Raw genomic sequence first — 24,078 nt, 5'->3', positions numbered from 1 at the left:
GTGTTGCCGTGAGCTGTGGTGTAGGTCACAGATCAGATCTGGCATGGCTGTGGCTGTGGTGTAGGCCAGCAGCTACAGCTCCTATTCGTCCCCTAGCCTGGAAACCTCCATATGCCGTGGGTGCATCCCTAAAATGCAAAAAAAAAAAAAAAAAAAAAAAAAGCGCTTTAGAAGGCTCAACAGAAAGAACAGTGAAAGAGGAAGGGGAAATAATAAATAACTCATAGTTCCCTTGTGGCTCAGCAGGTTAAGGATCTGGTGTTGTTACTGATTCGGCTTCAGTTGCTGCTGTGGCATGGGTTTGATTCCTGGCCCGGGAACTCCTGCATGCTATAAGCACAGCCATAAGAGAAGGAGAGAAAGAGAAAAATAGAAATAATTAATGAAAACAGTAAGCATAACAGGATGGCCGAGTGGTCTAAGGTGCCAGACTCAATCGTGATGGAGCATGAAGGAGAAGAATGTGAGAAAAAGAATGTATATATGTATACATTTGTGTGACTGGGTCACCTTGCTATATAGTAGAAAATTGGCCAAACATGGTAAACCAACTATAATAGAAAAAAATAAAAATCATTAGAAAAAAAGAAATAATTCATGAAAACTACCCAGAATTGATCACCATAAATGTCCAAGTCATAGGATTAATGGAATGTGCAGAACAATAGGTGAAAATAGAACCACATGAAGGTATATTGTTGTCAAATTCTAGGACAATTGAGACAAAGAATATCTTCCAACCTTTCAGAGAAAAAAAAAATAGACTATTTTCAGAGATTATTAAGAATCAGAGTGGTTAAGTTGTGAGCCACTTTTGATGGAGCATGATAATGTGAGAAAAAAGAATGTATACATGTATGTGTAACTGGGTCACCTTGCTGTACAGTAGGAAAAAAAATAATGTATTGGAGAAATTAAAAAAAAAAAAAGAGTCAGAGTGTCTTCAGACTTATCAGTAACAGCAAAAGAAGCAAGAAAACAATGGAGAAATAATTTTGAAGGGGGAAAATTACTTTAACCATGGTTTCTCTGCCCAGCCACACTATCCATGAAGCATAACTACAGACACCATCAAATGCTCACAGATAAATCTACCTCCCATGCACCCTTCCTTGGGAAGCTACTGGAAGAGGTGCTCCATCCAAACAAGGAAGTAAACTAAGAAAGAGAAAGCAGCGAGGAAACAGGGTCTCCAGGATAAGAGGGGCAAAGAGAACTCCAGGATAACAGTGAAGAAATAACCCAGGTTGATAGCTGCTAAATTGCAGACGTAGAGAGCAACCCGTCCAGACTGGAGCAGGTCAGGGGATTTCAGGAGAGGGGACTCCAAAAAGATAAATGAACTGATGCTACTGAATTTTCTAATAGGAGATCTGTTCAATCAATAGAGAGTTTGGGGATACATTTATAATAAGCACACAGAAAATTACAAAAATGAAAAGCTAAGCAAATTACAACTTCAGGGAAAACAAAAAGCTATACAAGCAAGGGAATGTGATGTTATATTATTACATGACCGAGCTGTAAAAGCATTTGTCCAGTTGAAAAAAGGGAAAGTATTTCTAACCTGCTTTCCTGGGAGGATAGAAGGGACACATGGTAAGGAGAAGGCGAGGTCAAAGGAGCCAGATTCTCTTTCATAGTGGAAAGTCAATAGATAATGCCTAAAACTGAAAATCAGAGTGGGCTTGATAAGCTTGTTATTTCAAGACATAGAGTAAATACTAAAAATGAAATTTGGAGTTGACGGTGGTTTTCTCGGGGCGGGGGGGGGGGGAAGCGTGAAAAGGAGGGCCTTACAGAGATATTTGACTATCAATACACCATGAGCATGCCTAACTTTGAGGGGAAAAAAAGCTAAAATAAAAATAAAAAGACAAAGCAGACGTCTTTGGCCAAGTGATGGAAGCCAGTCCTGCTCTCCCCATTCAGCCTAAGCCCTGGCACCTCCCTCTTCAAGGGCACCCTGGGGCACTGACTCCCAGAGGGTTCAACAGACACTCTTTAAAAACTGATGTCCAGGCATTCCCATTGTGGCTCAGTGGGCGAAGAACCCAGCATAGCATCTGTGAGGATGTAGTTTCCATCCCTGGCCTCCCTTAGCGGGTTCAGGATCCGGCGTTGCTGTGGCTGTGGCATAGGCTGCAGCTGCAGCCCCTATTTGACCCCTGACCTGGGAACCTCCGTATGCTGCAGGTGCAGCTGTAAAAAATAAATAAATAAATAAATAAATAAATAAATAATAACAATGCCCAACATGCCGAAGCATGAATAGGGGAAGCTCGGGCTCTAGGACAGAAAGTCAGGGAGTGATTTTGTACCCCATCTACTGTGCCAACACATCACTTCCCTCATGTCACAGCAGCTCGGAAGGGTCGAGAGAGGTTACTAACGAAGATGAAGATGCGGGTGAAACAATAAATCCTTGTCGATCAGGGCCGAGAGACGCCTAGAAGTCATACCCCTCCCCAAATAGACAGTTTCCCTAAAGGACAGGTTGGCCCAAGGCTATTTTCTGAGTGAGCTTTGCCCCGGGGGAAGAGCAAAAATTGCTGGAGAGTCATTATCCCTAGAAGAGGCCTCAACTAATGAGAGACGGGGGTTGGCGGATCCACACCTCAGCTCCCTGGCCCCAGTCGGGAGCCCCTCTGTTCTGGTTGCACCTGGTTCCTCAGAGGGTTCCCAGGGCTGGAGCTACAGGTGCTGAGGCTCCAGCACCCACTATGGGCTGCCCGACCCACCCTGGGCCCCTCCCACCTTCCTCATCCCTGCTTCCTGGCATCGCCTCCCAAATAACCTGCTTATTCCTCAGGATCAAGGTCTGTCTCTGGGAGGAACCCAAACGAAGACAATGATCTCACCCCCTCCTTTTGCACATACGGAACAATGACCCAGAGAAGGAAAAAGAACTTGTCTGACCTCACACAGCAAATTCTTTGCAGAACCTGGCCTCACGGAAAGAGCGCCAGGCCCAGTAGGGTCATGTAGCCCTTGGTCTTAGCTGTGTGGCCTAGGGCACGTTCCTACCCCTCTCTGAGCCCGGTTCCTGCAAGTGTCAGCCTTGCCTATAGCCTCGCTGGCCAGGACTTTCTCCTTACCCCCTGCAGCCCCTCTTCCTACAGCGCTGCCTCTTACGTGCCGATGCTCAAAGCATCCTATTTAAAGGCAAGAAAATGCACACACGCAGTGAGGAGGAAGCCACAGCCCGGGATGGTAGCTAATTCTTTAATTTCCTTGAGGGCTGCAGAAATTCCTGGGATGCTAGATCGGTGGCATATGAGATGCCCCACCATTTCCCAACCGCATAATGACACCCCCCCCTTTCCTTTTGCCTGGGTCAGCAAATTTGCTGGCCGGCACACCCCTGCAAATGGGGTCATTATGATGGAAAGAAAGAGAAAGGGAGGAAGATGGGGGGGTGGACATTAAAACCAAATCATTTTTTAAAAATTATGACTTTAGCCAGGCCCCTCCTGGGGCCCAGCCCCCACAAAGAAAGCAGCAGGAATCGGGGTGGGGATGGGGCTTGAGAGAGCAGCTTCTAGCACAGGCTTCAGGAAGTCCAGCAGATGCGGTTCGGATCCCAGCTCCACCACTTCCTAGCTCGGCAACAAACTCAGGCGGGTCCCTTTTCTTCTCAGAGCCTCAGTTTCCTCCTCAGGAAAATGGGAGGTGAGGAGAATAGTAGTACACACACACACACACACCATTTGTTGGGAGAATTAACCAAGGCCATAGGTGCCACGCCCTGGAAGCCCAGAATTCGGGGTGAGTGTTTAAGCCAGAGGCCCTGGGTCAGCAGCCGTGTCATGAATCCTGGCCTCCCCGTTTCTTTTCACCCAGCTGATTTTGAGCGCCTTCATCTATTTCTCTGAGCCTCTGTTTTTGCAGCTATAACACGAGAGTAACTAACGATAAAATAGACGGCCTGGGTTCAAATCCTGGCTCCATCCCTTCTGAGCTGCACTTGGGTAGGTTAGTCAACGTCTCTGAGACTCAGTCTCCTTATCTGTTACATGACCGGATTATTGTGAGAATTGGGTTGATGTAGGCTCGTGGAAGAGTGCCTGGAACATGGGACGTGCTATGGAAGTGCCAGTTTACCATGACTGTTCTGATTAATTATTTTTAGGTTTGTGGGGAGAAAGCCCTGAGAAAATGGGGGCAGGGGAGGGGGAGCAAGCCTGGCCCCACACAAGTCCTCCGTGAACTGAAAAGGAAGAACCTCTGGGCCAGCATCTGGTCTGGAGCATGTGGCACTGGAGGGTGGTGGGGGCGGAGGGGGGGGGAATGGGGACATTTTCTTGCTGCCCCCCTGCCCCACCCCCACCCCCTGAGGAGTGCCTACCTCCGGCAGGGTTTGTGGTCACACAAAGCTGGTCCCTCAGCAGGTCTAAGCCCCTGGCAGAGCTCTTTGATGCTAAAAATAGATGATTCCATCGAAAAACCCAGAGAAAGATCGTTTTATGAGCCAAAAGGGGCTGCAGCTTGGGGTTTTCTCGCTTCCTCTGAGGGGCCTGGGACTCTGAGGGAGGAAGCATGTTATGGGCAAGTTTTTCCAAGTCTCCGAGGAACACAAGAGAGGCCTCTGAGCTGACCAGCGGCTCAGGAAGGGCGCACTCTGGCTGCGGTGACCTCCCCAGCGCCCAGTCCTGCAGCCCGGGACCCCCCGTCGGGTGGCCCAGGATGGAGGACGGCCTCCAGGACCCAAGAGAGTCAGGGTTGCAGGAAGCAGGGCCTTGGTGGAACTGGGTGGGAGGGCAGGAACCTGCTGCGGGCACCAAGGACACCAGGGAGGTTGTGGGACACACGCCCCTCCCACCACCCAGCTCTGCCCTCCCCTCCTCTGCACACAATGCCCGCACTCAGGCTGTCAGCCGCAAAACAGCCACAGAAGAAGACTGGCCCCGGCCAGGCGCCCACCTGTGTTCTTCCCAGGGTCCCTCCTCCCCCACACACCCTGAGAGAAGAGGGGGGGCTTTTGATTGTTCCCCATTTTACAGATCAGGTTTGGAGAGGACCAGCTGGCATCACACGGCCAGGAAGTGCCAAAGCTGGGACCTGAACCCACTCTCCTGACTCCAAGGCCACAGCACCTTAGCCTCCCTGGAGGAGACTTGCGGGAGAAAAGGGAGGTCGAGGGGTGCTCTGGGGGTGGCTGGATGTGGCGACCGCAGCTGCAGTTGAATCCCCCTCATCATACCTGAGACTGCCTGGGAGCCTCAGCTTCCCTGGCTGTAAAATGGGAGAACCCTCTCTGCTCTGGCTGCCTGGGGTGTCTGTGTGCAGGGGATAATGGGCCAGGGACCAGGAGAGCAAGTGGGTCACATTTGAAGCAGCCGGGAAACTGACCAGAGAGAGAGGCAGCCAGCCCCTGGGGGCGGGGAGCTGACGAGAACCCAGCCTGTGCTCTTCCTCCATCAGGAGCCTCCTCTACCCACTTCTGTCTGCCTTTTGGACCAAAGAGTTATGGCTGAGATGCATCCAAACCCAAATGTGCAACAATGGTAGAATTTCAGGCAGGAGGAAAGGTCGTGAGTAGAGCCACTGGGGTCCCTGGTGAAGCAGATGCTGACAGCAAGGTTGGTTACAAGATTGTCCTCAGTGCCACTCAGCCTATGGTGGCTCCACAGGGATGGCAGTGAGGGGTCCAGCCGAGGGAGGGCCTGGAGAAGGGGGCTGAGGCAGGAAGGTGGAGGAGAGGGAGGGTTTTGATTCTGAAGGGGGCACCATAAGAAGTTTTTCGAAACAAACAACAGGAAAGAGAGAGGCTGGGGCGGGGAGGAGAGAAGCCCGGAAAGCAGGTGGAGGGCAGGCTGGGTTTGATCCTGCTTCCCCCATCTGCAAACTGGGTGGCCTCGGGCAAGTCTCCTCACCTGTCTGACTGTCCCCTAGAAATGGCAGAAAGACCACTTAGCACGGTCAGCTGTCCTGAGAGCCCAGCCGAGGAGGCCTTGTGCATGAAGCTCTCAGTTCGTGCATCCCTCTGGGTAGGTTCTTAGCTATTGATCCTCGGCTTGGCTTGGGTCACTTGGCCTCTGGGTGGGCTGTGTGCTTGCAGGCCACACCTGCCCTGAGCTCCCCATAGAGCAGGGCATGGACTTGGTTGAGATGGGGGAGGGGTAAACGGGGAAGGGAGCATCTTATCTTTTTTTTCCCCCTTTTTTTAGGGCTGTGCCTGTGGCATATGGAAGTTTCCAGGCAAGGGGCTGAATTGGAGCTATAGCTGCCGGCCTACGCCACAACCACAGCAACTCGGCATCTAAGTTGTGTCTGCGATCTACACCACAGCTCATAGCAACAGCAGGTCCTTTACCCACTGAGCAAGGCCAGGGAGCAAACCCTCATCCTCATGGATACTAGTTGGGTTCGTTACCAGTGAGGCACAACCGGAACTCCTGGGCGCATCTAATCTTAATGTCTCTGCTGAGCTCTGAAGGTGGAGCCCCCTGAGCAACCCGCAGCAGATATCAAATATCACTCCAGCTCTTTCCTTGGGCCCAGCACTGTGATTGGCTGGTGGAAACCTGGAATTTGAACTCTAAGACCAGTGCCCACCTCAAATCTGCTACCTGTTTGGTCCAAGCTGGCTGGGCTGACTCCTAGAAGCTAGAAGGATTAATTTTCTTCTCATCAGAAAAATGAAGAGAGCTACACCTATCCCCAAAGTGCATTCAGGAGCGTGCTGTCTTTGTAAACTGTGAAGTTCATAGGTGAGGCTGGTAGCCAACGCTTATAATTCCCCTTCATCGTCTCCTAAGGTGGTAGTGAAAATATCAGCTCGGCACACAGGTTAAGAAAATAGATTTCATCACCCTTCACAGTAGGCATTTTCTTAACTGATCTCCATGTAAACTGCCCATGAGATTCACTGGTACTTCTGGTATGAGATGCCAGTCAGTGCCCTTGGCCAGCAGGTCCCTTGCTGGAATCTGCATCTTCTGGTCCCACCGGTCAACTTGTCAACTATCTATTGAGTTTGTTCCTGAACTTGTTTATTCCAGTTGGGTTTCCATGGTGACAGAACTCCTTTGGATACCACTCCAGTCCGGAGCGGTTTTGTCCTCAGATCCATTGATCCCTCCCCCGTTTCAGCTCTATAATGTAGAGGTCTGATTCCACTAGGTCAACCATTCGACCAATGGGAGGCGCTGGAGAGGAGATGGAAGGGTGGAAGAAAGAGAGAAATTCCTTTATTCTTTGTCTCAGGGGCCTCTCCATAGCAACGGAGTCTCCTCCGTGGCTCCAGCCAATGCTGGACCAGCCCACAATGCTCCTGCTTCCACTGGGGCCCCTGGTTACACCAGCCCTCCTCGTGTCCATCTTGCCTAAAGGTGGCAGTGGCTTCTTGCTGTGGCTAGTCTTGGGTGCCTCACCACCTCTCTTTGGCTTCTCAGCTGTTCCATCACCTGGATTGTCAATAACCCTTGAACTAACTTGCTTCCCTCAGTTTCCAGCACTCAGAGTGGCTTCTGTGCTCCTGATTAGACCCTCTCTAGGGGTGATGCGATATTATTGATGGTCTGATGCAAAACAAGGGTGTCTGGAGTTCCTGTCATGGCGCAGTGGTTAACAAATCTGACTAGGAACCATGAGGTTGCAGGTTCAATCCCTGGCTTGCTCAGCGGGTTAAGGATCCCGCATTGCCGTGAACTGTGGTGTAGGTCAAAGATGCGGCTCGCATCCTGCATTGCTGTGGCTCTGGCATAGGCTGGTGGCTACAGCTCCGATTAGACCCCTAGCCTGGGAACCTCCATATGCCGTGGGAGTGGCCCTAGAAAAGGCAAACAAACAAACAAACAAAAGGGTGTCTGTTTCTACAAAAACTAGGTTGAATACCTTGGAAAGACTCGGTGAAGCCCTTTGCCCATGATCTCCCAGCTCACACGTTGCTAAAAAAAAAATCAATTGAATTAGGTATGAGTGGTCAATTGTAAAAGATTGGGCAAATGAGTCAGTTCTAGATGCTATTGAGTGCTTATTGCTTCATAGGCATCTATGTATTTGCATTCCACTTTTTTTGCTTTTGAGGCAGCACCTGTGGCATACAGAGGTTCCCAGGCTAAGGATCAAATCAGAGCTATAGCTGCCAGCCCACGCCACAGCCACAGCAACGTGGGATCCAAGCCTCATCTGCAACCTACACCACAGCTCATGGCAACACCAGACCCTTAACCTACGGAGCGAGGCCAGGGATCAAACCAGCATCCTCATTGTTCCTCATCTGATTCGTTTCCGCTGCACCGCCATGGGAACTCTTGGATTCCACTTTAAAGATGACAAACCTGGAAACTGTAAGAGACACCCTTGGGGTCGATTTAAGACAGATGAAAACAGAAAGTCATTTAGTGGACAGTTCTCAGTGTTAAAGGTAAAATAAAGCATTGAAGGAACATTACTACTTTTTTTTTAAAATGATTCCCTTCTTCAACCAAATTTTTGGATGAGCCTGATCTAAATGGTCAGATGCTTCTATGGGCTCGAATTTTTTTCCCATGGGGAACAAGAGGACCCCTGACTGCCTACTGCCTGCTGAGAGAGTGCACTGTCAGGAAAGGGCCACTCGGGAACTGGGGACCTGCCATGTGCCAAGCACACTCACAATAGCTTTTTTCATTTAATCCTCTTTGCAGTTTACAGAAGTGGGTACTACTGTTGGCCTCACATCACAGGCTAGGGAGCAGGCTCAGAAGAAAAAACCCTTTGCCCATGATCTCCCAGCTCATAAGGACCAAAATCAGACTCTAGGAAGATTCTGTCTGCTTCCCGGGCAGCCTCCAGGGATTCATTCAAAGTCTGGCACATGCTTCTGAAGGGGCACATGGAGATTATAAGCCTCTCGAGGGAAGGACCAAACTTGTCATCCAGTAAAGAGCATTTGACACATGGTCCCAGGAAGGCATTAAACCACCTGGTGCACAGATGTGCCCCCGGGCCCAACACAGCCTCCTGGGCCCCCTTCTTGGGCCTGAACTCAGCTTCCCAGGGAGGGGGAGTCCCTCAGAGTGACCAAGTTCTAGGTGTTATGGGGGGCCCGCTCTGACATGTGGAAAAAAAAAACAAAAAAAAAAACAGCGAAGTGCGTAGGGTGGTATGTTAGAAACTGGAGGTGACGTCGGCAGAGTGGAAACAACTCCTGGGCTGGGAAGCAGGGGCCCCGGGTTCCACTGACTCATGGGTGAGTGAGCCTCTGCTCCTCTAGGGGCCTCAGTTTCCACTTCTATTAAAAGGGGTCTTTCAGTTGTGTCCATCTCTGATCTATTTCACAGCACAGCAGACTCCAAAACGTTCCACGTGGAGCCAGGAGCCCAAATCCTTTGGCGGGCTCCACCTGTGCATTGACCGTGCCCCCCCCCAACCCCCCCTCCCCCAAGCCCTGCCCAGGCCAAGCCAGCTGATGAGTTTACGACAGGGGCAGTCTCTCCTCCTCTGTGCCTGCGATGGCTCTTTCCGGGCCCTTACACCTAACAGAGCCCAAAGTGCATCGCTGAGACTCAGGCAGGAAAACCGGTGCCTTCACCCAACTGCCTGTCCCTCCAAGAAATGTGTTTATCCCCATTTTACAGGGAAGAAAACTGAGGTCCAGAGAAGGGAAGTGACTTGGCTCACGGTCTTGCTGCTGGGATTCAGCAGAGCTGGACTGGGACTCACTTTAAAGAGCCCCGTGGCTTTCACTGCAGACCTACTTCCTCCCTTGGACAAGTCAGAACCCCCACCTCACCCCCACCCCTACCCAGCTGCCATCCAGGAACAGAAGACTGAGCCCTCAGGAGGATCCAGATGAGGCACAGACCAAATGACCAAGGTATCCTGTTCCCAAGTGACCCCGCGAGGCCATGGGCAGAAACAAGTCTCAGTGGGACACTGGACAAGCCCCTCTTCCCCCGGCTGTGCTGGATTAACATACAGAGATGACTATGAGTCTGAGGCTGACCTGGCCCTGAGCTAGGGCTCCATGGGAGGGGCCAGGTGGCTCTTGAAAGCCTCAGGATTTGGCTTCAAGGCCATGGCAGGGCACTGTGGTGTCATGGCTGAGGCCCAGGCTGGTGAGCCAGTGGCTGCTGTTCTAATTCTGCTCAGAATACTCTGCGGTCTTGCACAAGCTGGTTTCAGTATCGTGGGCCTCAGTGGTCTGGCCCATGAAATGGGAGAGTAGAACTTGCAGGGAAAATGGTAAAGCCCCCACCCTTCCCCCAATGCCTCGCCTGGCTTCTGAGAACACGGAAGTGTAGGGTTGAATCATCTTCCATGCCTTTTCTGCTTCTGAGCCCCTCTGGGAATTGGTTCAAAAAAGGGTGACAGAGGGTACTGGGAACCAAGGTGGGGGGCTGGGGTGTGGGCCACAGGACAGCAAGAGCAAAGGCCCAGAGGCAGGACCGCGCAGGCACGTTGGGCTGGAACAGAGAAGCCCACAGAGATGCCCAGCTGGGCGAAATGAGCAAAGGGCCTTGGATGACTAGCGCAGGTCCTGGAACCTGAGCTCTGCAGAGGGCCCTGTGGCAAGGCCGTGCCACCAGCTTTCCCCAGGAAGGCCTTTCTCAAGGCAAACAGGCCTCAGCGTGAGCTCTGGTGACGCCCTTCATGTGTTTCTCTTTGTACTTAATCCCAACTCCCATAAAATCTCCCTGAACTGCCACCCAGCCACCCACAGGGACTCCTCTCCCTGGCTGCCGTGGTGGACAATGGCAGAGGGTCAGCTGCCCGCAGCCCGGGGCAGGGGGGCCTGGAGGGGATCTGGGCACTGAGCGTCCAGCGCAGGCCCTGCTGGGCTCCCAGCTGCCCAGGGCCAGCACTGGCCTTCATTAAAAAGGAGTCTCCCACAGGATCCAAACCACCGCCCCGGCCACTCCCTCTCCACCCGCTTTCAGTTCTGCTTCTGGGCCGCGTGCTGAGGCCAGCCCCACAAATAAAAGCCATCCTTTTTTTTTTTCCTCTCTCTCTCTCTTTATCTTTCTTTCTTTCCTTTTTTTCTTTTTCCTTTCTTTCTTTTTTTTTTTCTAAAAAGAGAGGCAGCCACAAAAATCTTCTAAGGGGCTGTGACATCACAACCCAGGTGACCGCCACCCAGCCAATGGGCCAAGGCCGCGAGCTGGCTTCTTGCATCCTGTGAGCTGAGGTTGGGTTGACACTGTGAAGGCCTGGTCCCTCAACCACAGAACCACAAGGCCAGGCCCTCGGCCGCCTTCGGGGGCCCTGCGCTGGAGCTGGTTGGCTCCCGGTCCTCCCACCCCCTGGGCCGCCCTCGCACCCACTGAGCTGGGCTCTGCCGGGGGCGAGCCTCATTCATTCATTCCCGTGGCCGCTTGACGCTGTGCTGGCTTTGCTCTCACTGCCCTGCGACTCCTGCCCTGGCTGCCGAAGGCCCCTTCCCGCCATCTAATGATACACTCTGCATACGCTTCTGTTGAAAATTTGTGGCGAGACATTCCTGTGGGACCAGGAATCCAAATTCTTGGGTACAAACAGAAACTTACTTTCCTTGGGGATTTTTTTTTTTCTCTCTCGCTCACACACACACACACACACACACACACACACACACACACGCACGCACACACTCGCGCACACACACACTCTCGCGTTCTTTCCTTTTTTCTTTTTCATAGCAGTAGGGGGGAAAAAGAGACAAAACAAAACAAAACAAAAAACAAACAAAAAGCAACACTCCCCCCACCCCCACCCCTTTATTTTCAAAAGTAGCTAGGAAAAAATAAAACAACAGCTAACCAAGTCGATCCCAACCCAACCCCCTGAAGGGCTGGAACCTCGCCTTCCTCTGAGCGGGGCATGGCATCCAACAGCATCTTCGATTCGTTCCCGACCTACTCGCCAACCTTCATCCGCGGTGAGTAACGAGCGCCCTTTCGGGTGGGGAGCTGTGGCCGGGGGCCCGGATTGCGTCCCTACACGGTCCACGCTGGCTGCCTTCAAGGGCCCGGGCTGCCTACCTACATCCGCTGGCTTCTGAAGGTCTGGGGTGGGAAGAGGGTCTGGTGGCCTCCGTGGTGTCCTGCAGGGGAACATCTTTGTGGACTTTTATCCTCAGCTGGTGGGGACTGTCCACGGTGGGAGCCACAAGCCCTCAAAGGACTTCGGAGGGTTGTGGGGTGGAGAGGACACATGGGGGGGTCCCTGTGACCCGAGGCTTCCTGCCCCATCCTCAGGGCCCCTGGCCCCCCCACCCTGCAGTGCTCGGACCCTCCACCTGAGCACATACTCAGATATCTGCTCCCCCAGAGACTGGCCAGCTTCTGGAGCAGGCAGGGGGCAAGGCTACACCTGAGGATCGGGAGACCTTCCCGAGAAACTTCTGCACTGCATTTTCCGAGTCATTCCTGGGTGAGAGAAGCAGAGGGAAGAGAAGGCTACAGGCTTTTGGGGGGAACCTATGCAGCTCTGGGTTGCTCAGAAGGTGGTTTGGAATCGGGGAGAGCAGGCCTCCAGAGGGTTTGTGGATGTGGTCAGGCTTCTGCCTCTATTCATGGCCTAGAGGGACCCAGGGTTCTGGGTTGTGTCCCTCAAAAAGGATAGGGTTCCGAGAGCCTCCACTTGGAAGTTCTGATTGAGGCTGGGATTTGGGGAGACTTTTCCTGCCTCTGTCTGGCCCTTAAGGCTGATGGGACCTGGCCTCAGACACCCCCCCACCATGTGGCTTTCTTCCCTGCGACCAGGAGCCCACGTGGGGCTTGTGGCACCTGAGACTGGGGATCAAGAAGCCCTGAATCTGAGTCCCAGCTCAGTGGCCACCTCTAAGGCTGAGTGGCCTTAGACAAGTTACTTAACCTCTCTGTGCCCCCAAAGGGAGGCCTCTCCAGCTGTGACATCCTGATTGCCTGAGGCTGGAAATGGACCGTGTATGAGGACCATGCCTCTGGGTCGTTTGCAAAGAGTTCTCTTCCAGATTAGAGGAATCGAGTGGCCTCTAGAACACCAGGTTTTGGGCTCCTGGTGCCACTTCTTCTCGGCGGAGGTGGTCAGCTGAGACACACAAGTCAGTCTGACTGTCCATCCGCCCGTCCTGCTGCCGGCTAGCAGGGGGACTCAGAGCCACTCTTGGGCAGCTGGCTCTGGGCAGGGACCGAGGCACATTTGGGGGGTTATTGTCCAAAGGTTTCTGCAGGGGCTTGTCTGAGGGCTGGACCCGTTCCTCTTCCCTGGAGAGAAGCTGAGGCAGGCTGTGCGGCTGCAGAGGGGGGCCAACTGGGGGCAGGCGGCGGTCTGCCGTCTGGGCGGCGGGGCGCTCCCATCAAACGCGCTCACAGCTGCAACGGGCGGCAGCCCCAGGTCTCGGAGCCGAGAGCCCTGAGCTCCTTCCTTCAAGCGGCTCCTATTATAACGCCGTTCCCTTTGTAGTGCTTGGAGCTAATTAAAGGCAGTTCTGTGGCAAGAAAATAAGAGTTTATAAAAACCATTTGCTGAGTCTTTGTAATCTGTATTTCTTCTTCCGTGAGCAAGATGGAGAAATGTGGAGTTTAAGACAAAGGAACCTTGGGAGACAGGATTCAAGGGCCACCCACCTAGGATGGGCTCCTGGTGCCAGGGTGCCCAATAGTGGACAGTGACACAGAGGGAGAAGGAGAGGCAAACTGGTGGCTTTGGGCTGAATGTGGGCACACAGACAGGAGGCTGCTGGGCAGAGCGGGCCGATCCCTAGTGAACAAGGACTCAGATGTGTCTTGTAAGCTAGGGTATGGGGGAGGCCTTAGGGCCTGGGGTCTGAGGCTTCCCTGCAGTTCCATGTTCTGTCTGTTTCTGGCCCCCTCTCTCCTGCCCAGTTCTAGTCGCCACGTTCTATTCCCTTCCAGGGCTCTGTCTCCCAAAATTCTGTCTCTAGAGGCTCACAGGGGATGCAGCTGCCAATTCTGTCCCCAAAGAGATCCAGGCTCTGGGTCCTGCCGAGCTCAGCTACCTGTGGCCCCGTGCAGGGTCCTTAACCTGTGCTGAGCCACAGAACTTTCTGGAGTCTCAGGAAGCCTATGGACTCTTCAGAGTCACCATCTATATCAAACTATGAAAAAGCACATTTGTGACACCATGACCAGCTGCCTCTGTAGTAACACACAGGGTGCAAAGCCGTCCCTATGGAGAGAGGACTTGCCTGGATGTAGTGGGGATAGGCAGACAGCCCCCAGGAGACTGGAGAATACTTGTGATTCCCCCTGGGGACAAAGTCGCTGTAGAAAAAGATGCTAAGTTTTAGTTAGAGGTCAGCGAAAGGGAAGATGGTGTGTGTTTCTCCACCGAGTTCAGGGACCCCCTGAATTCAGGCCAATAGCACCAGTTCCTCAGCAGGAGGCCAGGGGTGGGGGTGGGGGGCCTCAGGACATCACCTGCCCAGGAGAGCTTGAAAGTTGGGTTCCCGACTCTGGAACTTCTCTCAGTTCCCTGCAACAAAGAGGTTTGGGAAGAGGGTGGAGAAGCATTTGATTCCTACCTGACGGAGAGGGCGAGGGGGAGACGAGAAGAGGGCAATGCTCGCTGTGCAGCAGAAATTGGCACAACATTGTAAATTAACTATAATAAGAAAAAAAAATTTTAAATTAAAAGAGGATGATGCTGGAGTTCCTGTTGTGGCTCTAAGGGTTAAGGACCCAATATAGTCTCCATGAGGATCCAGGTTGGATCCCTTGCCCTAATCAGTGAGTTAAGGATCTGGCATTGCCACAAGTGGCAACAGACAGGTCACAGATGCAGCTCGGATCCAGCATTGCTGTGGCTGTGGTGTAGGCCAGCAGCTGCAGCTTTGATTCTACCTCCAGCCTTGAAACTTCCATACACTGCAGGGGCAACCCTAAAAAGAAAAAAAAAAAAAAATAAGAGAGAGAGTGATGATTAACCTAAAGAGCTGGCAGAATGTGCCAGAATTCCAGGCACTGAAATGGAGGCATGAGAGGTCGTAGGGGGCTTCTGGGGTACCCAGTGCCCTGAGCAACTCACACCTTTGCCCATCTCTGCTCCTGGGACTCTTCCAGACAGGAGAAGGGTTAAGAGTCCTCTGTCTGACAAATGGGGAAGCTCAGGCCTAATGACACATTGCGTGACTATAGGCAAGTCCCTTCCTCTCCCTGGGCCTTGGTTTCCCCACCTGCCAACTGCAGGTAATGGCCTTGAGGATGCCTAAGGGGCCATCCTCAACTCTACCAAGGGCTAGCACTTTAATCCAGAACCACACCTGTCCCGTGAGGCCCTTCTCTGCACCCCTTAGGGGATCCCCCTTGCAGCAGGTCCCCCTCACAGCACCCCTAAACTGCACCCCCAAAGGCAAAAGCATTCTTGCCAGGACACTGAGGGTGGGCACCTCAGCCGGGAGGAAACCCAAGGAAATGGGCCTAAACGGCCACAGGCAGGAACCAGGAGGCTCAGGGAGATGAAAGTTTTCATTCATTCAGTAATTGCACAAAAGCTGCTCCAGGAGTGGAGTACCAGACTCCCCGGTCTCCATCCTGAGTTGGCCCTAACTGTGTAGCCCAGGACAAGCCGCTCCCCTCTCTGTGCCTCTGTTTCCCTGTCTGTAAAAGCAGCATAATGATTATACCAACCTCCTGGAGCTCTAGAGAGAATTAAATGAGCGAGGCATCTGGCACAGAGTAAATGTTCAATAAATAACTTCCTTTTTAAAATTAACGTGAGCCTGGCCTTGTGCTAGAATTTCAGGTCCAAGGGTGACGAGGTCAGTCTCTCCACCCTTGAAAAGGTCACGGTCTGCTGTGGAAAGAGATGGGCAAATGCAAAATTGCACTGGGGTGTGGTCAGTGCGATAAGGGACGAGAACAGGGGGCTGGGAGATTAGAGAGGGGTCACGGGCGGCCTGGGGGAAGAGAGGAAAATTCCCCTGGACACGTGACCCTGGAGCTGGGTCTTACAAGGTGAGGAGGTGAGAATGCGGAAAAGATGTCTTGAGCAGAGGGAATGGCCTGGGCAAAGGCGTAGAGGCAGGACAGGAGGAGAGGATCCTGGGCGTCTGCTGGGATGGCTGGAGGGGGACGAGGGTAGGCTTCTCTGGCCAGAGCTCCCCTCGCGGTGGTGGGACAGCTGGCCGGCAGCTCCCCGCCTGAGGACACCTGGGAGAGATGAGATGCGGCCTCTCAGGCGTGAGCAGGCCTGTGCAGTGGCAGAGGGTGAGCAGAATGGCAGGTCTCTCTGGAATGATCTGGCTCAGAAGTCACCGGACAAAGGGGGAGCTGCCTCGCCAGAGAGGTCACTCGTGGTGTCCTTTGCTCAGCTCTGGGCAATGGTCAAAAACAGGGGACTCGCCAGAATCCCAGGCAGCCCGGGATGGCCGGTCACCTAGAGCAGGGCGCCCTTGGCGGCGTCCCCTCCCCCACAACCCTGGGAGATGAAGGGACTGACCGCCAGCCACCCACACCCACCCTGGCGCTTGCCTGGCGCCACCTCTGCCGGGCCCCTTGGAGGGCGGCTCCTGAGGCCGCCCTGCACACACCCGTCTCCCCAGACCACCCTGCCTGTCCAAAGTGCCCCCCAGGCTGGAAGGGCATTCCTGGGAGTCCCCCACTGGCCACAGGGTCTGGGCGGGCATGAGCCGGCCCCACACAGTGGGACTGTGTGTCTAGGCCTCACCCGCGCCCACTACGGCGGCCGGCGGCCCCCAGCGGCCCCACCGGTCACATAGAGAGCCCATTGACACCTCGGCCTTGAGGTGGCTGCATCAAAGCTGAGGCTTGCTCAGCTACCTGAGAGGGTGGGGGCATTCAAGGAGGGGAGGGGGCCCTGGAGTCAGATGCCCCCTGAGCCCTTCCAGAAGGCTCTGGGACCAAGGAGGCAGCATCACCCTCTCACCCCTGCCTCGTCTCTGAGCCAGTCCAGACTCCCCCGTAGGTGGGCTCAGCAAGGCAGCCTTGACACCAGCTCTTACCCCTGTCCCCTGGGCTTGCCTCCTCTGCAGACCCTCCCTCAAATCCACCATGGGCCATGCCCCTCCGGCAGCTGGGGAGTCTTGCCCTGTCTTCAGGACCGAACTCAGACACCCCCTCTGCCAGGAGTCTTCCTGGGACCCCCTGTGGCCACTGGGGAGCCCTGGCCTCCGGGGAGCTTCTGGGCCCAGGCCAGCCTTGGCACTCAGTCACTCATGCCCACCTTGGTGCCCAGGAGCCTGCCTTACTCCATGCTGGGAGTAAAGGGGACAGAGGGAGGTAGGAAGGATGGGCTTTACCGCCCAGTGGATTTGGAACCCAGGCCGTCCATCATCACCTTGAAACAGCGCCTCCTGCAGGGACACAGAGGAGGTAGAATTGCGGCCCCCGGGGCCAGAGTGGGGCTTGGTCCTACCTGGAGATGCCACAGGAAGCAGGAACAGTGAGCGAATTCAGGAGAAGGTCGGAGCTGGCAGGCCGAGAGTGCCTCTGCCTGGTTTTATAGGTGGGGAAACTGAGGTCCACAGAAGTGCGTGGGCTCGTGTGAGGTGGGATTCCATGGCAGGAATGATGACTTTTCTCAGCTCCTTGGGAACCAGCCATCGGCCTCATACATAGTTTAGGGGTCAAGGCAGGTTTAAGCTGTTTAGTGGCTGGGTGACCCAGCATCTTAATTTGCCTTTTGGAGTCTATTTCCTCCTCCCTAAGATGGGGCTAGAGTGTTTGCAAGAGAGAATGTGACCCTGCCCTGAAGCCCTGTGCGCAGCCTCTGATCTATAGTGAGCGCTCACTCAGCACAGCCACCTCCTCAGGACCCTCCACCTGCCCTGCTTCCCCCCCCCCGACCCCCGTTGACTCACTTGCCACCTAGCAGATGTTCCCACGTCTCACCCCACTGCTCCATCTCCACCATGGACCCCTGGTGTTCTCAATGCTGGATGGAGGAAAGCACCGAGGAGACTGTAGAGGGACTGTCAGGCCCCTTGTCAATGGCTCCCAGGGACAGGGATGGAGAAGAGGGTGCTCTCCGGGAAAGAGGCAACATGAGATGCAGTTAGTTACAAGCCCAAGCTGCAGCCAGGCCCCGCCACTTCCTCAGTGTGTGGTCTCGGACGAAGCGCCTCAACTCTCGGAACTCAGTTTTCTCATCCGTACAATGGAGAGAACAAACTGTAGCCACCTCGGACGTGCTGGGTGGGTGAATGAGATCCTGTACCTTGTGTGCTTGGTGCAGAGGCAAGACCTCCATCGTTATGGAAATTATGACTATTGAATATTCCTGCTCCTCCTGGCCAAGAGTCAAACTCGGAATGGGATGGGGAAGGGAGAAACACGTCTCTCTCCTCCCAAGGCCAGCCTAATGGCCACCCCCTCTGGGGGGCCTTCCAGGTTACCCCCCCTTCTCTCCCACCCAGACCTCAGGAGTGCCCTGCCCCCATCCTCACTCACCCCTCTCCCCGACACCTGTCGGGAGGGGTGCTCCTGGGAGCAGGTCTGCCTGAGCACTTCTTGCTAAGTGGTGGGAGGAGAAGGCGGATGAAAAGACCAGTGGAAGGACCACACTGACCCCGGGAGGGTTCCAGCTGTTCCCTTCACTTCCCCTTCGGCGTCTGGCTTGTTCTTTGAAATGCTAGCTGGTGGGAGCCCGAGCGTTCATGTCCAATCGGCGCAGCCGTGTGAAGGTTTAGGTTCCTCTTTGGGGTTTTCTTTTGCGTCTGGGAAAAGCGTTTTTGGCAAAAAGGTTCAGACTTATGTGTGGGTGGAAAGGGCGGATGCCCATACCTTGCGATTTGCAGGGGTGACCTAAGTCAGTGCCCCCAGAACATCCTTCAGTGTGTGTGACACGGAGACTGAAATTCACCATGACACTCATTCCCTTTGGGGTGAAGAGTTGCCAGCAGGGCTTTTTTAGAACGCGGGGTCCAGCGTCAGTGAGTCTACTGATCTGCCCACCTTCGTTAAGAGAACAGAGGCTGGGTGTGGAGCAAGCAGATGTGTTAAGGGAAGGAAAACTTGGGGCCCTCAAATGAAAGGGGGTAACAAGAAAGGGGATGGGTGGAGAGGACAGGTCCATTTTGGTCATGCCCCTGACTCAGACTCAACTTGTCTGGGTGCCCAGTGGCTGAAGACCAACACCCCACCCCAAGAAGTGGCCCTACCTTGAGAACCTCTCTGCTGTCCTCCCTCAGTGAACTTGAGTTCTGCCCACCTTGCCCCCCAGGGAGGAAGCCCTGCTGAGACCCCACCCGCCAATCTGGGCTCCCTCACACTGTAGGAAGGCTGCACCAGGGCCAGGGTGGTTGGAGTGAGGAGCCCATGTGAGGCAGGCGGAGGCTCATGGCAGTGAGCCAGATTCTGCCTCTAGAGCAGCCGTATCTCTTCCTGGGGGGAGTGGACACCACCTCTGGGAAAAGGCTGGAAGGAAAACAGGAAAATGTAGTTAATGCTACGTGATGCTGTGATGGCGAGGAGACTTTATTTCTTCTTTTTTTTTGCTTTTTAATGGCTGCGCATGTGGCATATGGAAGTTCCCAGGCTAGGGGTCAAATCTGAGCTACAGCTGTCCGTCTAAGCCACAGCCACGCGGGATCCGAGCCTCGTCTGCGACCTACACCACAGCTCACAGCAATACCAGATCCTTAACCCACTGAGCGAGGCTGGGGATCAAACCTGCATCCTCATGGATACTAGTCAGGTTCATGACCTGCTGAGCCACACTGGGAACTCCAAGGGAGCATTTATTTATAATTCTTTTGATGACTGTAGTTTTTCCAAACTTTTAAACACTGCATATGTATTACTTGTAAATTTAGGGGGAAAGCTCTTTTTTTTTTTTCCAAACAAGAAAGAGGAAGAGGCTCCCCCCCCCCCCGCCCCGCTCCCAGGAGCAGGTGAGCCAGGGCTGCAGCGTGGGGTCAGCCTGCTCCTGCCGTGCTGGCCGCCCCGCATCTCTCTTCCTCTTCCCAACTGCCTCGTCTGCCCTCTTCCTCCCCTGCCCTCCCTGTCGGGTTGTGGAGCCAGGGTCTGCCCTGGGCTGGGCAGAGCTGTGCATGGGCTTGTGACCTGCGTCGTGGTCCCAATCTGAGGACAATTTCCCCAGAAAGGGCTGCTTTCCCTGGATTCTCCCATCCCAGTGCCCAGGACTTAGGATGGGATGTGGGCCGATTTGGTATTGCTGGTCATTCAGAGGACATTTATTGAGCATTAGCTGCATGCCCAGCACTGTCCTGGGCACTGAGGATTCAACAGTAGACCAAAGGTACCTGTCTCCCCTTCTGGTACTGACATCCCAGTGACATGTGGAAAGAGTTTGCCCCAGGAAAAAGCCGCAGTGAGAAAGGCCAGCACCTCGTTGGCTAATTCCCTTATCATCAATGGAGAATCTCAGGCTTCCGAGATGTCTGTCAATGTTCCCTTGACCTGCCCTGAACCCTCATCACAGCTCTGTGCTCTGGGCATCACAACCTCCACTGCAAAGATGAATAAACACAGACACAGAGGGATGGGTGACGTGCTGACACCAATATTTCACAGGAGGCAGACACTGAAGAAGGGAGAAGGGAACCACCTTTGCTGGTGACTTGCTGTGTGCCAGGCACTGCGGTGGTGCTCATTCCAGTTAACCAGTTCATCTCTAATCCATGTAGTCGATGTGATCGATAAATATCCCCATTTTCCAAATGAGGAAACTGAGGCTCAGCAAAGAGACGTAACTCACCCAAGGTCACGTAGCCAGGAAGCTGAGACGCCCAAATTCATGCCAGAATCTCTCTGATAGCAAAGCCAGCCCTACGCAGCGCTCCTTTCTACCTGACAGACATCTCCTCCTTATAGGCCCAGGCTCACCACCTCCCCTGAGCCCTCCCTGATTGCTCCAGGCAAGGTGATACATGTTCTCTGCTCTGCAGCCAGAGTACCTTTAGGCCCTTCTCACATACTTCCAGAAGGCTCCCCAGAAAGGGTAGACTCTGCAATAGGTAGACCTGGGAAGGAAGGAGCAGCGCTGCATGGGCAAAGGTACGGAAGAGAGACCACAAAGAGAGGGTTTCTTAGAGACAGGAGGGCTTGTGGCTCCTGTGGTGAGGTTGAGGGAGAAGACGCTGGAAGGAAGGCAGGCCAGGCCTTGAAGTTGGGGTCCAGGCAGGATCCGAGAGGCGGTGATGTGGGGCAGAACATCCTGTGATGGGTCGGGCTGCTCTCTGAAATAGGCCAGTGTAGACGTGCGCCTTGAGTGCACGTAAGTGTGTGAACAGAGACCACAGGGGCCCTCCCGCACCGGCTCGAGAACCCTATTTTTATCGCCCTCTTAGACACACGTCTTAGACACACGTCTGAGCAACCAAAGCAGACTTGTTCTCCAGCACGTAGAGTGCGCCGTGAATGGGCACGTCTGTGGTCTGACGAGGCCACGTCGATGGTTCAGAGCAGCCCAAGAAGAATCCCAGGTCCCATGCTGGTGACACAATTTGCAGGGCCCCGATGCAAAAGGAGACTCCCAGGCCCGGTGCTGGTGACACAATCTGCAGGGTGCAGTGCAAAAGGAGGATGTTCAAAAATCATTAAGAATTTCAGATGGACAACCTTAGGACATGAAACCAGGCATGGGGCTCCTCTAAGCTACAGAGTCTATGTGACTGCTTGGCCTAAGTGCCCTTGAAGCCGGCTCGAGGCTGGGGGGCCCTGGCGTGAATGTAAACCTCTGTCTGCTTCTTCTTTTTTGAGCTTCATTCCTTTGATATATGTGGTCCTCCATTCTTCGTGAGTTCTCGACTTCAAAAATAATAAAAGTTCCTGCTGTGGCAGTCGGTGAAGGATAAAATAATAAGAGGAGTTCCTGCACTGCTGTCGCTGTGGTTGTGTAGGCTGCAACTCCAGCTCGGATGCAATCCCCGGCCCAGGAACTTCCATATGCTGCACATGCAGCCAAAAAATACAAATTTAGGAGTTCCCATCGTGGCTCAGTGGTGAGCGAATCCAACTAGGAATAATGAGGTTGCAGGTTCGATCCTTGGCCTCACTCTGTGGGTTAAGGATCAGGCGTTGCCGTGAGCTGTGGTGTAGGTTGCGGATGCAGCGCGGATCTGGTGCTGCTGTGGCTCTGGTATAGGCCAGCAGCTACAGCTCCGATTGGACCCCAGCCTGGGAACCTCCATATGCCGCAGGTGCGGCCCTAGAAAAGCCAAAAAAAAAAAAATTTAAATTTAAAAATAACAATAATAAATTAAACCTTGGGCAAGATTGTCCCTTGAAGCTTTTAGAACCAGCAAAGGACATTAGGGAAAACATGAATCCACCCAGCATCCCCCACCCACCTGAATTTTAAGTTGTTGATCACCTGAAGGACCTAGGAAATTGAAAAGTAAACTCTGTAATCTCAACACCCTGAGAAAACTTATCATTCAGTGTATTTCCTTCTGGATTATTTTGCCCTGTGTCTGGTTTTTGCCTCTAGAGAGTCTCTTCCCTTTATGGGCCATACAGAGACATGTGACACATCCAGGAAGCTCATTATGAATATTAATAACCATTATGCATACATGTCGGGATATGTCTTGGGAGAGTCTAGAGCAATGCTGTCCAATGAAACTGTCTGTGATGTTTAGAATGTTCTGTCTGGGAGTTCCTTCCGTGGCAGAGCAGGATCAGCAGTGTCTCTGCAGCACCAGAATGCAAGTTTGACCCCCAGCTGCCCAGCACAGTGGGTTAAAGCATCTGGCATTGCTGCAACGTAGGTCACAACTGCAGCTGGGATCTGATCCCTGGCCAGGGAACTCCATATGCCATGTGGTGGCCAAAAAAGAAAAAAAAAAAAAGTTCTGTCTGTACCACCTGATACTGTATCCACTCACCACGTGTGAACATTGAGCCCTTGAAATGTACCTGCCATGGTCCACCACTAGTGTGAGTGAGGAGCTGATTTTCTAGTATTATTTTATTTTAATTATTTTAACTGAAATAGACATATGGCCAATAGCTACCTGGTTGGGCTGTCCAGATCCAGAAGAGTATATGCCCAGCCACTAACCAAGGTTATCTTTTGAGGTGAGGTTACAGTGTTTTTTGTTTTTCAACTCAAAATGTTTGAAAAGTCATACTCAATCACAGATTGCTTTTGCAAGGAGAAGAAAGCTACTGAAGATTTAGACATGTAATATATTCAATGCTACAGGGGGGAAAAAACTGGATTTTTTAAAAGCATATCACCAGGGAAGATTGATCCTGGCAGAATGAGATCTATTTTTATCTTGCCTGTCACAGTACACGAGAAAGAATGTGGGGTTTAGACTCAGAAGCTGTGGCTTTGCCTCCTGTATCTGCCACGTACTGGCTGTGTGACCACTGAACCTCTGTGAACCTCCATTTCCTCACCTGTAAGATAGGGATATTGACTCTACTGACGTCCCCAGGATGCTGTGGGAACGGAATCAGACCATAACGATGAGAACATGCGTGTAATGGAAGCAAGTTCCTGGAGATGATTTCTGTAGGGGTGGAAACTTGTCTGTGTGAGGGGCGCTACGCACAGCTCTCATTCCCATCTGCCACCTCCCAGAAACCAGGAAATGAGGGGGACAGCTCCCAACGTGTGTTCAGCAGATGTCCTCAGGTGTTGAGCAGAAATAAAGGGGGCTCTGTGACCATATAAGATGCAGAGTTGACAGTATCAATGCTCAACAGAGGGTTTTGTGCAGGACTTTTCAGGACCTTTGTTATGCTAATGAACCCTGGCCTCTGGAAGGGGCTGGGTTGCTGAGGGCCCACTTTGGGGAAAGCTTCTCTAGGGGGAGCTATTAAATCCACCAGAGCTGTAGGAGCAGAGAGCTACTTACCTTTTTAAGGACCTAGGAAACAGTATGAAACTTGAAAGGGAAATTTGTTGGCTCTTAAATACAAAAAGTTGGAAATAATAAATAAATGCTTATTTGTCTAAAAACTATGAATTGTCGGAGTTCCTGTTGTGGTGCAGTGGTTAACGAATCCGACTAGGAACCATGAGGTTGCAGGTTCAGTCCCTGCCCTTGCTCAGTGGGTTAACGATCCGGCGTTGCCGTGAGCTGTGGTGTAGGTTGCAAGACGAGGCTCGGATCCTGTGTTGCTGTGGCTCTGGCGTAGGCCAGGGGCTACAGCTCTGATTCGACCCTTAGCCTGGGAACCTCCATATGCCGTGGGAGCGGCCCAAAGAAATAGCAGAAAGACAAAAAAAAAA

General features: G+C 53.0%; 1 protein-coding gene across 2 annotated transcripts in view; it reads left to right on the top strand.

Annotated features, from left to right (window-relative positions):
* The first annotated feature begins 11,281 nt into the window (after positions 1–11,281).
* The window catches only part of RUNX3 (RUNX family transcription factor 3), a 63,772-nt gene continuing 50,975 nt past the window's right edge, over positions 11,282–24,078 (top strand). Inside the window, exons 1-2 of one of the 2 annotated variants that reach the window (XM_021095591.2) lie at positions 11,282–11,456; positions 11,757–11,845. In XM_021095591.2, coding sequence (XP_020951250.1) covers positions 11,380–11,456; positions 11,757–11,845 — 166 coding nt within the window. In that variant the 5' untranslated portion in view covers positions 11,282–11,379. Of the gene's footprint in view, positions 11,846–24,078 lie in introns of both variants that reach the window. The other variant, XM_021095592.2, reaches the window with a different exon arrangement.

The sequence above is a fragment of the Sus scrofa genome, chromosome 6 (genome assembly GCF_054392235.1).
Source record: "Sus scrofa isolate SSC_HxYL_T2T_F1_AM1 chromosome 6, Sscrofa_HxYL_maternal_Yorkshire_Landrace_v2.0, whole genome shotgun sequence".
Classification (NCBI taxonomy): domain Eukaryota; kingdom Metazoa; phylum Chordata; class Mammalia; order Artiodactyla; family Suidae; genus Sus; species Sus scrofa.
This window is presented reverse-complemented; position numbering and strand designations above follow the sequence as displayed.